Source organism: Populus nigra, chromosome 15, assembly GCF_951802175.1.
Source record: "Populus nigra chromosome 15, ddPopNigr1.1, whole genome shotgun sequence".
Classification (NCBI taxonomy): Eukaryota; Viridiplantae; Streptophyta; class Magnoliopsida; order Malpighiales; family Salicaceae; genus Populus; species Populus nigra.
The window spans coordinates 14876235-14888064 of NC_084866.1; the positions used below are offsets into that span (position 1 = coordinate 14876235).

General features: G+C 39.2%; 1 protein-coding gene across 1 annotated transcript; it reads left to right on the forward strand.

Moving 5' to 3' along the window:
* Positions 1-4792: 4792 nt before the first annotated feature.
* LOC133673673 (wall-associated receptor kinase-like 10) lies at positions 4793-7472 on the forward strand. Its single transcript, XM_062094522.1, has 3 exons — positions 4793-5837; positions 5966-6022; positions 6158-7472. Exons 1-3 carry the CDS (start codon positions 4919-4921, stop codon positions 7318-7320), a joined length of 2139 nt encoding a protein of 712 aa, XP_061950506.1. The 5' UTR covers positions 4793-4918; the 3' UTR covers positions 7321-7472.
* The last annotated feature ends 4358 nt before the right edge of the window (positions 7473-11830 follow it).

The window sequence follows — 11830 nt, forward strand, 5'->3', positions numbered from 1 at the left end:
TCGCTATTCGCCCAGCTTTGATCCCTTGTTCTATTCTTTCAGCTATGCGTACCGCATCATAGAAATGTTGAGAGGAGCTACCCATTAGGTGCTCATAATAAGGTGCCTTGAAGGTATTGGCAAACAAGCTCACCATTTCTGTTTCTATCAAAGGGGGTTGGACATGCATTGCCTCATCCCTCCATCTTTGCGCATAAGCCCTTACCGACTCCTGGCTCTTTTTCTCCATTGCCATTAGACTTGTTCGATCAGGAGCGATTTCTATGTTAAACTTGTACTGTTTGAGGAAAGCCTCCACCAAGTCTCTCCAACTTCTGATCTTGACACTATCTAACCTCATGTACCAACTCAAAGCGGACCCTGAGAGGCTATCCTGAAAGAAATAGATTAGCAGCTTATCATCGCGGATCACTTCTGCCATTTTATTACAGTAGGAACGAAGGTGAGTGTTTGGGCATTCCAAACCAGTGTACTTAATGAACTCTGGTATCCTGAAATCTTTTGGTACCACGATGTTTGGTACCAGACATACTTCGGCTGCTCGCATAGGGTCAAACCAGTCATTACCCTCAACTGCCCTTAATCTTTCTTCCAAAGCAAACAACTTATCCTGGTCCATCAGACTGGGAGACCTATTATCCGGGGTTCCTTCCGCTGTTAAGTCAACAGTGACTGGAGCATGAGTTGGTAGAATAGGAGTAATAGGCACAAACTGCTGCCCATTGGCCGAGTTTGCCCCCTGGTTTTGAGATGTTTGAGGAATGTGAACTGCTGGTGCTTCTTCAAGCTGTTGTGCTGATGTTCCCTCCCCATTCTTAGCTCTTAGAAGCTGCTCCAGTAAGCCAGTTAGCCGAGAAACTTCATTCTTTACGGACTCCAACTCGGTCTGATAATGTGACTCTAAGTGAGCTCTCTCTTCGTTTTCCATTCTTGCTCGAGACCGGGTGTTGTGGATTTTGGATGTGGGACCTATGTTTCACGATCTGGACGTGCATATGATAATTTATAAACAAATGCGTGATGAAAGTATGATGCATTTAGTCATGATTCCAGCTCAAAAAACCTGGTTTGATGAACTATTAATCTTGATGCAAAGGAAAGTAAGATACATATCCTAAGGACAGGTTCTATGTATTACGTGAGAGCGGGTAGGTTTTCTATCTGGTTTCGAAGGGTCTCATATCTGCCCAGTGACGTTCTTCGTAAAGACAGTATGGGGGCGTTGCAAGGAATAGTTAAGGTAAGTATACCCACCATTACCGAGCAGGCACTCAGATATGAGTTGGGTGTTTCACGCATCTGAACCCTGACCAATAGTCATAGGGCAGATCGCTACTCCCCCACCTAACTTAAAGCTTGTGTGTGCTTCTCAAAATTAAAGTATGTGATGCATGTGACAGTTCTATACAAATGCATGAACAATATTGCGTAAAAATATTTAAAGCATATAAGCAGATAACAAAAGGAAAGGCAAATTAACAATAAACACATGAAAACACAAATAAATCAGACAAAAACAAAGCTTAGTCTACAAGGTCCCCAGTGGAGTCGCCATTCTGTCGCGGGGTGCGCGGCGTCGCGGCGAATATTCCACTTTTAAATCTAGGAAAAAGTATATGGTATCTATTTGACAAATGTGGGGAGACAAAAAAATATTGTCTTTTGTTGGTAGGAAATGGAATGGGAGTCGCCACCTAGTATTTTGGTCACTAGGAACCCTAACTGGTCTTAGAGATTGGGTACGGGGACTGGTTGCGTAAAGGGAAGGTATTAGCACCCCAAATACGCCCTACCTAAGGTAAGCTGCATTGTTTAACTGTCTGATAAGATTCAAGGTCTCGTTGTGTTTCCTAGTTGTTGGTCTATCTATGGTTCAAGAAAAGTCCTCCTCAATAAGGAGGTCCTTATCTTATCGGTGAAACCTAACCGTTCTAACGTCTATGTAAAAAACCATATTTTTAATATCAGGAATACGTTTTACGTATAAATTCGTAATCCCAAATACTAAAAGAAGACAAAAAGATTTTTTAGAATTTTTGAAATATTGGCCTAGTTCTCATGGCTTGAATAAACTGGTCATTAAAGCCACAATGCATGCTAATACCTATATTGTTTTTGAAACTTTCTTTGTTGTATGAAAATATGATATTATATTTATATATATATGTTGGAGAGACTAGGCCGTATTTTAAAACAAAACATTTTTTAATTATGTATTTTTTTTCTTTGATGTTTTGACGCAAATCGGGTATTTTAATACGGGGTTGGTATCCTTACGGTATAAAAATACAACCCAATATTAATCCACTTTAACAAAAATGCAGAAAAATCAACAATATTTTTAAAGATATTTAGGAAAATTTTTGAAAGCAAAAGACATTTTTTATTTTGAAAATCTTTGACGTTTTGATGAAAACCGGGTATTTTAATACCGGATTTGTATCTTTACAGTATAAAAATACAAACCGATATTGATCAAAATACAGTAATAAACTTACAGAAAAATCACATATTTTTGGAAATAATTTTTCGAAGAAAATTATTAATTTTTTTTATATGTATCTAGATATAAATAATACAAAACACAATATAATGTACATAATATATAATTGGGCTGGGCTGGGCCGGCCCAATTCGTTGGGCCGGACTCAGCCCCAAAATATGTCGGGCCGAAATCTCGGCCCAACAAAAATCTGATATTTCTTTTCTGGGCCAGACCCGGCCCAGAAGACAGGGCTGGGCCAGGATTAGCCTGGCCCATCAACAAAACCAGCTGGGCCAGAACAAGTCTGGCCCAGCACAAGAATCCAACGGGGGGGGGGGGGAATTATTTTCCCCCCATCCTTCTGCATGCAGAAGGAAACGCAGCTGACACAAATAAAATGAGGAGGAAGGAAAGTTTACCTGGCGCGGAGGAGTTGGTGCGTTGCTGGGAGGCCGGTGGTGCTGCGGTGGAGTCTGGTCCCGGCTGGAAGAAGGAGGAGCGGATTCCTGCAGAGGAGAAGGAAAGCTCTCGGCTGGAACCTTTGGTGTGGCTGAGGAAGGAGCTGCTACTCCGGTTGCTGCTGGGCGTCGCTGGAGGAAGGAGGACTGCTGTTGGCCGGTGAAGAAGCTGGAAGGCGGAGGCTTGCTCCTGTGGAGGCTGTCACTGCTGAGGAGGCCGCGGGGGGCGTTGCTGGGGCTGCTGAAGCTGCGGTGAAGGAGCAGCTGAGGGAGGAGCTGCTACTGGCTTTGTGTTGATGGGAAGGAGAGGGGACAGTGTTTTGGGGGGCTGCTGGAGACGATGGGGCAGGTTGAGGGAGAAGAAAAAAAAAAATCAAAAACAGGGGGGTGGCTCTAAGGCTGGCGGCTAGAAATGAAGAAGAGGGAGGGGAGATGTGTGTGAGGGTTGTTCGGCTGCTGAGGGTCTGTCGATGGAAGAAAAAAAATAGAGGCGCTGATGCTGGCGGAGCAGAGGGAGAAGAAGCTGGAAAAAGAAAAATGTTTGCAGGAAAAACACGCAGGAAAAGCTTATTTTGTGCCAACTTTGAGCTCCGTTCCTCCAACCGTCTGACCATGAAAATTCTTTCTATTTATAGGGCTGGAAAGAGGGTAATCTTGTCTTCAATGGGGAAAAAGTCTCAGCCCTTGATTCGACTCGAGCAATCCAAACCGTCGGTTCAAAGTGTGCACCTCGAACTGCCAAATTTGCAGACTGCCCGAGGTGCATGTTTTGGCCCAATAAACGGAGCCGTTCCAAACCTTTTCGACCCGACCGGACCACTCCCCGGGATAAAGGAGTTCCAGGTGGACATGTTGGTGCATGCTTTGTCGGATTTGGGGGCCAAACGAGGCAGAAAACACGTCTGGAAGTCGGCCACTCGGGCAGCTTGGTGGGGAAGAAAATGAACAGTACCGGGCGACGCGTCGCCTGATTCCTGCCCCCTTTTTTTTTTTTTTTTTTTTTTTTAAGTTTCAAAACAGCCCCTCAATCATTTTTTTGCTTTTCGATTGCATCCCTGCCAATTTCGGTCTCCGTCCCTCTTGTTGGCCGCGTTTTTCACTTTAGTCCTTGGTCTCTGATTTATGCAATTGAGCCCTTAATTGATCAATAAACTTTCAATTTCTTCAATTAGGCCCCTTAATCAATTAATTCCAGCCCCTATACTTACGCGCCTTCTTCAATTTGGTCCTTGGTTTCGGATTTCTTCAATTAAGTCCCTAATTGGCCCTTAAACTTCAATATTTATGCAATTAAGCCCCTGATTTGCCCTAATAAATTCCTAAAAAATATATTTTGGCCCCAGAACTTAAATTTCTTCTAATTAAAGCCCAAATTGACTTAAAAATCAATTTTTCTTGCAATCAAATCCCCTATAAATTCATTTAAAAATCCAATTAAATCCATAATCATCTAAATTTGGGCTTTTCTCCTCCAATTTCAAATTTCCTCCTCAATAGGGCTCTCCTCCTTCAAGAATATACTGTCAAAAATCCAATCTTTGTATTTTTAACCTCATTGACCAATTTTCCGATCATTTTCTGAGTGCTTCTGCCTCCTGTTATTTTTCTTAACCTCCTTTGGCTATATATATATTTTTATATATATATTTTGTGGGGACCCAAAAATGGGTTACAACAATCGTTGTGCAATGATTTTGTCTTTTGCTACAACTGCAGGCTGCGGACTACTGCGGGCTGCGGGCTTTGAATGTCTTTTTGGATAATCCAAAGGAAACCGAGCATCTTCAGCTAGAATATGCAAATATAATATTTCCCTGGAACTTGCCAACTGATTAATCGAGAGGTATGTTAGAAGATGCAGACGAAATTAATATCTTGAATATAGTTTTCCTGTGCATATATACTTGATCTGTTGAGTGGATCGAACAGCAGTGAATGGCAGCAACATCTACATCAGGGCAGGAAAGAAAAGGGAATGGCAGCTATTCAGTTAGTACTAGTGTACTTTCAGGTAATGTTGTTGTTGTGGTCATTTGATGATCCATGGCTTATTGCAGAAGCACAAGCTATGGAAAACCCTGAAATTTGTCCAAGTGCCTGTGGCAATGTTAGCATTCCATATCCATTTGGAATGAGAGAAGGTTGTTACTGTGACGAAAGCTTAAAAATACATTGCAACTCTAGTAATATTCCCCTACTTTCAATAAACGGCACTGATCTGGTGGTGACAGACATTTCGGTTGGTGACAGCACCATTACGGTCAACTTTCCAATTGTCTTTGCAAACTGTGATGGCAAAGAAAGAAACACCGTTATTGACTTGGGAGGAAGCCCTTTTGTTTTCTCCTCAGATTTGAATAACTTCATTGCAAGTGGCTGTGACAACCTTGCCTTGCTGATTCAGAACCAGTCAGCAGTTGGTGGGTGCATGTCAATCTGTGATCATGAAAGAAGCAATAACTACTTATTGAGTAGTTGCAGCGGCATCAACTGCTGCCAGACTAGCATTCCTTCATATCTCAAGGTTTATAATGTAACCTTGGAAGGGGTAAATGATGGGAAAGGTCCTGGAAAAAAACAGCCGGCGAAGAAATGCAGGCATGCCTATTTAGTTGACGGAAATTGGATGGATAATAGAGTGTATGGTTGGAGTGGAGGCATAATGACCTCTTATGACATTAGAGATATGGACCATGTTCCAGTAGTGCTGGATTGGGGGATAGAATTAAGGGTATATGAATCACTTGTAAATATTGGATTATTCTCTAATACAAGTAACACTTACAACTGTCAAGTTCTGAATCCCCCCCCTGATTCCACCAGCCAGATGGCAACAGTTCAATGTTTTTGTAAGGCAGGCTTTGCAGGAAATCCTTATTTAGGTCATTGTGAAGGTAAACTCTTGGTTAATTGTACAATTATCTTATTTTCTTTGGCATTATATTTCCTAATCTACGATTCTTCTCGAGTTTTTTACCATTACATGGTGTAAAGATCAACTCTGTCACTCTATTTATGGCAGAGGGTCGAGACTACATGGAGCACGGGGGACATGTCAGAGCAAAAATGGTGGTCATTGGTATGTTGTTTCATTTGCATCCTATATCATCTAAGAAATGACAATTACTTGAAACTAAGAATACTAATTCAACAGCGCCATTTTACCTAACCAGTTCCGTTTCCCTATCCGCTCCTAATTGCTTGACTTGTGCAGGAATTGGAGTGGGATTTGGAGCGTTGTTTTTACTCGTTGGTTTGTGGCAGTTGTACAAGGTATGCAAGAGGAGGAGGAATGAAAGACTGAGGGAAAGATACTTTAAAAGGAATGGTGGTTTATTGCTGCAAGAACAACTATCTTCAGGTGAAGTCCATGTTGAGAAAGTCAAATTGTTTGCATCCAAAGAATTAGACAAGGCCACAGATCACTACAACGTGAATAGAATGCTTGGCCAGGGAGGTCAAGGTACAGTTTACAAAGGGATGTTGGCTGATGGAAAAATCATCGCTGTTAAGAAATCCAAAATTCTTGATGAAGGGAATCTCAGACAATTTATCAATGAGGTGGTCATTCTGTCACAAATTAACCATAGAAATGTGGTTAAACTTTTGGGCTGTTGCTTGGAGACTGAAGTTCCATTGTTGGTCTATGAATTCATTCCTAATGGGACACTTTCCCAGCTTCTCCACTCCCCAAGTGACGAACTCCCATTTACTTGGGAAATGCGCTTAAGGATTGCAACAGAGGTAGCAGGGGCACTCTCCTACCTACACTCAGCAGCTTCCATCCCCATTTATCACAGAGACGTCAAGTCTACGAACATACTGCTTGATGACAAGTACAGGGCAAAAGTAGCAGATTTTGGGACTTCAAAGTCAGTAACCATCGACCAGACTCATGTCACAACTCTAGTACAAGGCACCTTTGGATACTTGGATCCAGAGTACTTTCAATCAAGCCAGTTCACAGACAAAAGTGATGTGTATAGCTTCGGTGTAGTCCTCGTCGAGCTACTCACTGGACAAAAGGCAGTGTCCTTTTGCAGATCGGAGGATGAAGCCAGAAGTTTAGTAACATATTTCCTTATGTCCATAGAGGACAACCGTCTGTCAGGAATTCTTGATCCTCAAGTTAAAGTTCAAGGCAGGAAGGAGGATATAATGATGGTTGCTGTCTTGGCTAAGAGCTGCTTGAGCATGAAAGGAAAAGAAAGGCCTGCAATGAAAGAAGTTACCATGGTGTTGGAGGGCATCAGAAACTCACATGAGTGTCAAAAATCAGCGAAGGATTTTATCATTCCGCAAGAGATCGATTATGACGCAAACGATTTCATGGAGGTACCTTGGCACCTAGTTTCTGTCACAGCAGATTCTGATTGAGATCTTTTACAGTTGTGGTGCTTCATCACCAGATACAAAACCTTTCTTAATTACATATTTTATTCTGCCATAGATATATTGAACCTGATTTATAGATTTATTATATTAATGAACAATGGTGCTGCCAAATACTTTTTGCTGTTACATTTTAATTACTAAATTATTTGTGTGTGTGTGTATCGTCTCAATCTAAAAATGTAATATAAATATAGGCTTTTTTTTCTTAAATGCCTTGTGCTAATTTAATTTAATTAATCAAAGAAAATGTGGCGGTAGAATTAATACTCATAATTGTTTAGTTAAACTGTTTTTTTATGAAAAATAACTAAATTATAAACAATCAAAATTTTAAATCGTATCAATATTATTTTTCATCAATTTTAATTTAATTAGAGAGAATAGATAGATTTGAATTTATAATCATATGATTGCGATCTTGAAATTATATGTAGAATTATCTTAGATTTTTTTTCACCTGGTTCATTTTAAAATTATTGAAAATAAAATCTCAAATTCTTATGAAATTAATATTCTTTATTGGGTCATATTTTCTCTGAAATTTTGTTATAACAAGTTTTTACTTCTATTTATTATGCAAATATTATAAATCATAGAAAAAATATCCTTGAATTGTTTTTCTTTAAAAAAAACTAGCTGTAATTCTCGAATGTTTGTCTAGAATTATTTATTATTTAAAGACTTTGTGTTTTACGATTAGTTTTTACTTTCTTACTGGGAAATTTTTCTACTTTGAATGGTGCAAAATTAAAATACTTTGTGTTTTGGGGATTTTCTTATTTTATTTTTTGAATATTTATTTATTTTTTATTATTCAAAACTAACTATAACATAATGAGAATAAGGTTAAGAGAAATGTAAGGAAATGAAGAAGAAGAAAAAAGTGACAGTATTAACTTTAATATCCAAATTATATGTTGTAACCCATTTTTGGGTCCCCCACAAAATATATATATATATATAAAAAAAAATATCCAGCCAAAGGAGGTTAAGAAAAAATAACAAGAGACAAAAGCGCTCAGAAAATGGTCGGAAAATTGGTCAATGAGGTTAAAAATACAAAGATTGGATTTTTGACAGTATATTCTTGAAGGAAGAGAGTCCTGTTGAGGAGGAAAATTTGAAATTTGAGGAGAAGAGCCCAAATTTGGATGTTTATGGACTTAATTGGTTTTTTAAATAAATTTATGGGGGATTTGATTGCAAGAAAAATTGATTTTTAAGTCAATTTGGGCTTTAATTAGAAGGAATTTAAGTTCTGGGGCCAAAATATATTTTTTAGGAATTTATTAGGTCAAATCAGGGGCCTAATTGCATAAATATTGAAGTTTAAGGGTCAATTAGGGACTTAATTGAAGAAATCCAAAACCAGGGACCAAAATTGAAGAGGCGCGTAAATGGAGGGGCTGCAATTATTCGGTTTAGGGGCCTAATTGAAGAAATTGAGAGTTTATTGATCAATTAAGGGCTCAATTGCATAAATCAGAGGCCAAGGACTAAAGTGAAAAACGCGGCCAACAAGAGGGGTAGAGACCAAAATTGGCAGGGATGCAATTGAAGAAAAAAAAATGATTAAGGGCTGTTTCGAAACTTGGCGCGTTCTGGCGCCACTTTTAAATGAAACGGCGTGTTTTAGCCAAAACGACATCGTTTCATAATTATAAAAAAAAAAGGGGGGAACCAGGCGACGCGTCGCCCGGTACTGTTCATTTTCTTCCCCACTAAGTTGCCCGAGTGGCCGACTTCCAGGCATGTTTTCTACCTCGTTTGGCCCCTAAATCCGACAAAGCATGCACCAACATGTCCACCTAGAACCCCTTTATCCCGGGGAGTGCTCCGTTTATTGAACAACATAAAGGGTTTGGAACGGCTCCGTTTATTGGGCCAAATCGTGCACCAAATCGTGCACCTCGGGCAGTCTGCAAATTTGGCAGTTTGAGGTGCACACTTTGAACCGACGGTTTGGATTACTCGAGTAGAAACAAGGGCTGAGAAGTTTTCCTCATTGAAGACAAGATTACCCTCTTTCCAACCCTATAAATAGGAGGAATTTTCATGGTCCGAGGGTTGAGAAAAAAGAGCCCAAAATCGGCACAAAATAAGCTTTTCCTGCCTGGTTCCTGCAACCAGTTTTCTCTTTGCTTTTTTTTTTCTCCGCCGTGGTCTCCAGCCGCCACCACTGATCTCGCCACCATCCTTCCCACGAAACACCACATCCCCTCCATCACCCAGCCACCTCACCACAGGTCACAACACCTCTCTTTCTCTCCCTCTCTTCTCTACAAAAATCTTCTCCAACAGCGGCGGCGATAGCAGAGGCAGCAACCATCTTGCCCAAAAGCTCTCTTCCACCCCTACCAGCAGCAACCGGAGTAGCAACTCCTTCCTCAGCCACACCAACAGTTCCAGCCGAGAGCTTTCCTTCTCCTCTGCAGGAATCCGCTCCTCCTTCTTCCAGCCAGGACCAGCCTCCACCGCAGCACCACCGGCCTCCCAGCAACGCACCGCCTCCTCCACACCAGGTGCTCTTCTTCCCCTTTTTTTGTGCGCCGGTTTGGTCCTTCTCCTGCATGCAGAACGCACATTCCGCATGCAGGAAGGGGGGAAAATAATCCCCCCCATAGTTTTTAATTACGCTGGGCCAGGTTGGTTCTGGCCCAGCAAAAATGGGTTTCCTTCTGTGGGCCAGACTGATCCTAGCCCAGCCCTACTAGCTGGGCTGGGTCCGGCCTATGATAAAAAAAATTCTGGTTGGGCCGATATCGGCCCAACACATTTTGGGGCTGAGTCCGGCCCAATTCATTGGGCCAGCCCAGCCCAATTATATATTATGTATATTATTTGTGTTTTGTATTATTTATATCTAGATATATATATATATATATATGGAAAAATTATTTAATTTCTTCGAAAATTATTTCCAAAAATATGTGATTTTTCTGTAAGTTTATTACTGTATTTTGATCAATATCGGTTTGTATTTTTATACTGTAAAGATACAAATCCGGTATTAAAATACCCGGTTTTCATCAAAACATCAAACATTTTCAAAATAAAAAATGTCTTTTGCTTTCAAAAATTTTCTCAATATCTTTAAAAATATTGTTGATTTTTCTGCATATTTTTATCAAAGTGGATTAATATTTGGTTGTATTTTTATACTGTAAGGATACCAACCCAATATTAAAATACTCGATTTGCGTCAAAACATCAAAAAAAATATACATAATTAAAAAATGTTTTGTTTTAAAATACGGCCTAGTATCTCAAATATATATATATATATATTATAACATCATATTTTCACACAACAAAGAAAATTTCAAAACAATATATGTATTAGCATGCATTTTGGCTTTTATAACCGGTTTATTTAAGCCATGAGAACTAGGCCAATATTTCAAAAATTCTAAAAAAATCTTTTTGACTTCTTTTAGTATATGGGATTACGAATTTATACATAGAACGTATTCCTGATTAAATATGTTTTTTTGCATAGACGTTAGAACGGTTAGGCTTTACCCGATAAGATAAGGATCTCCTTATTGAGAAGGACTTTTCTTGAACTATAGACGGACCAACAACTAGGAAACACAACGAGACCTTGAATTTTATCAGACAAATAAACAATGCAGCTTACCTTAGGTAGGGCGTATTTGGGGTGCTAATACATTCCCTTTACGCAACCAGTCTCCGTACCCAATCTCTGAAACCAGTTAAGGTTCCTAGTGACCAAAATACTAGGTGGCGACTCCCATTCCATTTTCTACCAACAAAAGACAATATTTTCTTGTCTCCCCACATTTGCCAAATAGATACCAAAATACTAGGTGGCGACTCCCATTCCATTTTCTACCAACAAAAGATTGTGTTTATTTAATTTTTTAATCATTATCTACTTATAATTAATATTAAATTTAAAAAATGCTTAAGCATATTAATTAAGTTGCTTATAATAATAATGATTTTAAAGAAAGATATTATATTTAATTAAGAAAAAGGACTTGATAGGAAGATAATAATAAGATGTAAATGATACATAATCAAATTATTATATATATACCAAAATAAACTTTTGACAACTTAAGAGTAAGAATAAAATGATCAGAAAACTAAAATAAATTGGATTAGTGAATAATACAGCATTGATCGATACAAAAACATCGTGTTTCAGTATATAATCCACTCGAATGGGGTTTTTATAGAAAGAAAATCCTGAGATAAAGTTTTCTATAAAGCTAGCATCACTGTAGATGAAAAGCTAGCCAAGGCCAAATGCTGTAGTTTTGGTAAATATAAAAGTAAAGCATCTCACAAACGTCAAGACTCTTGAAACGGCACAACCTCTTGCTATATATATAATACGACGGGCACCATATGCTAAAATATGATCCAAACGAACATGATTTCTTTCACCAGACATTTCATACTGCTAGTGTTATTATCTCTGTCGCTGATCATAACTATCTGTGATGCAATCTGTCCATATACA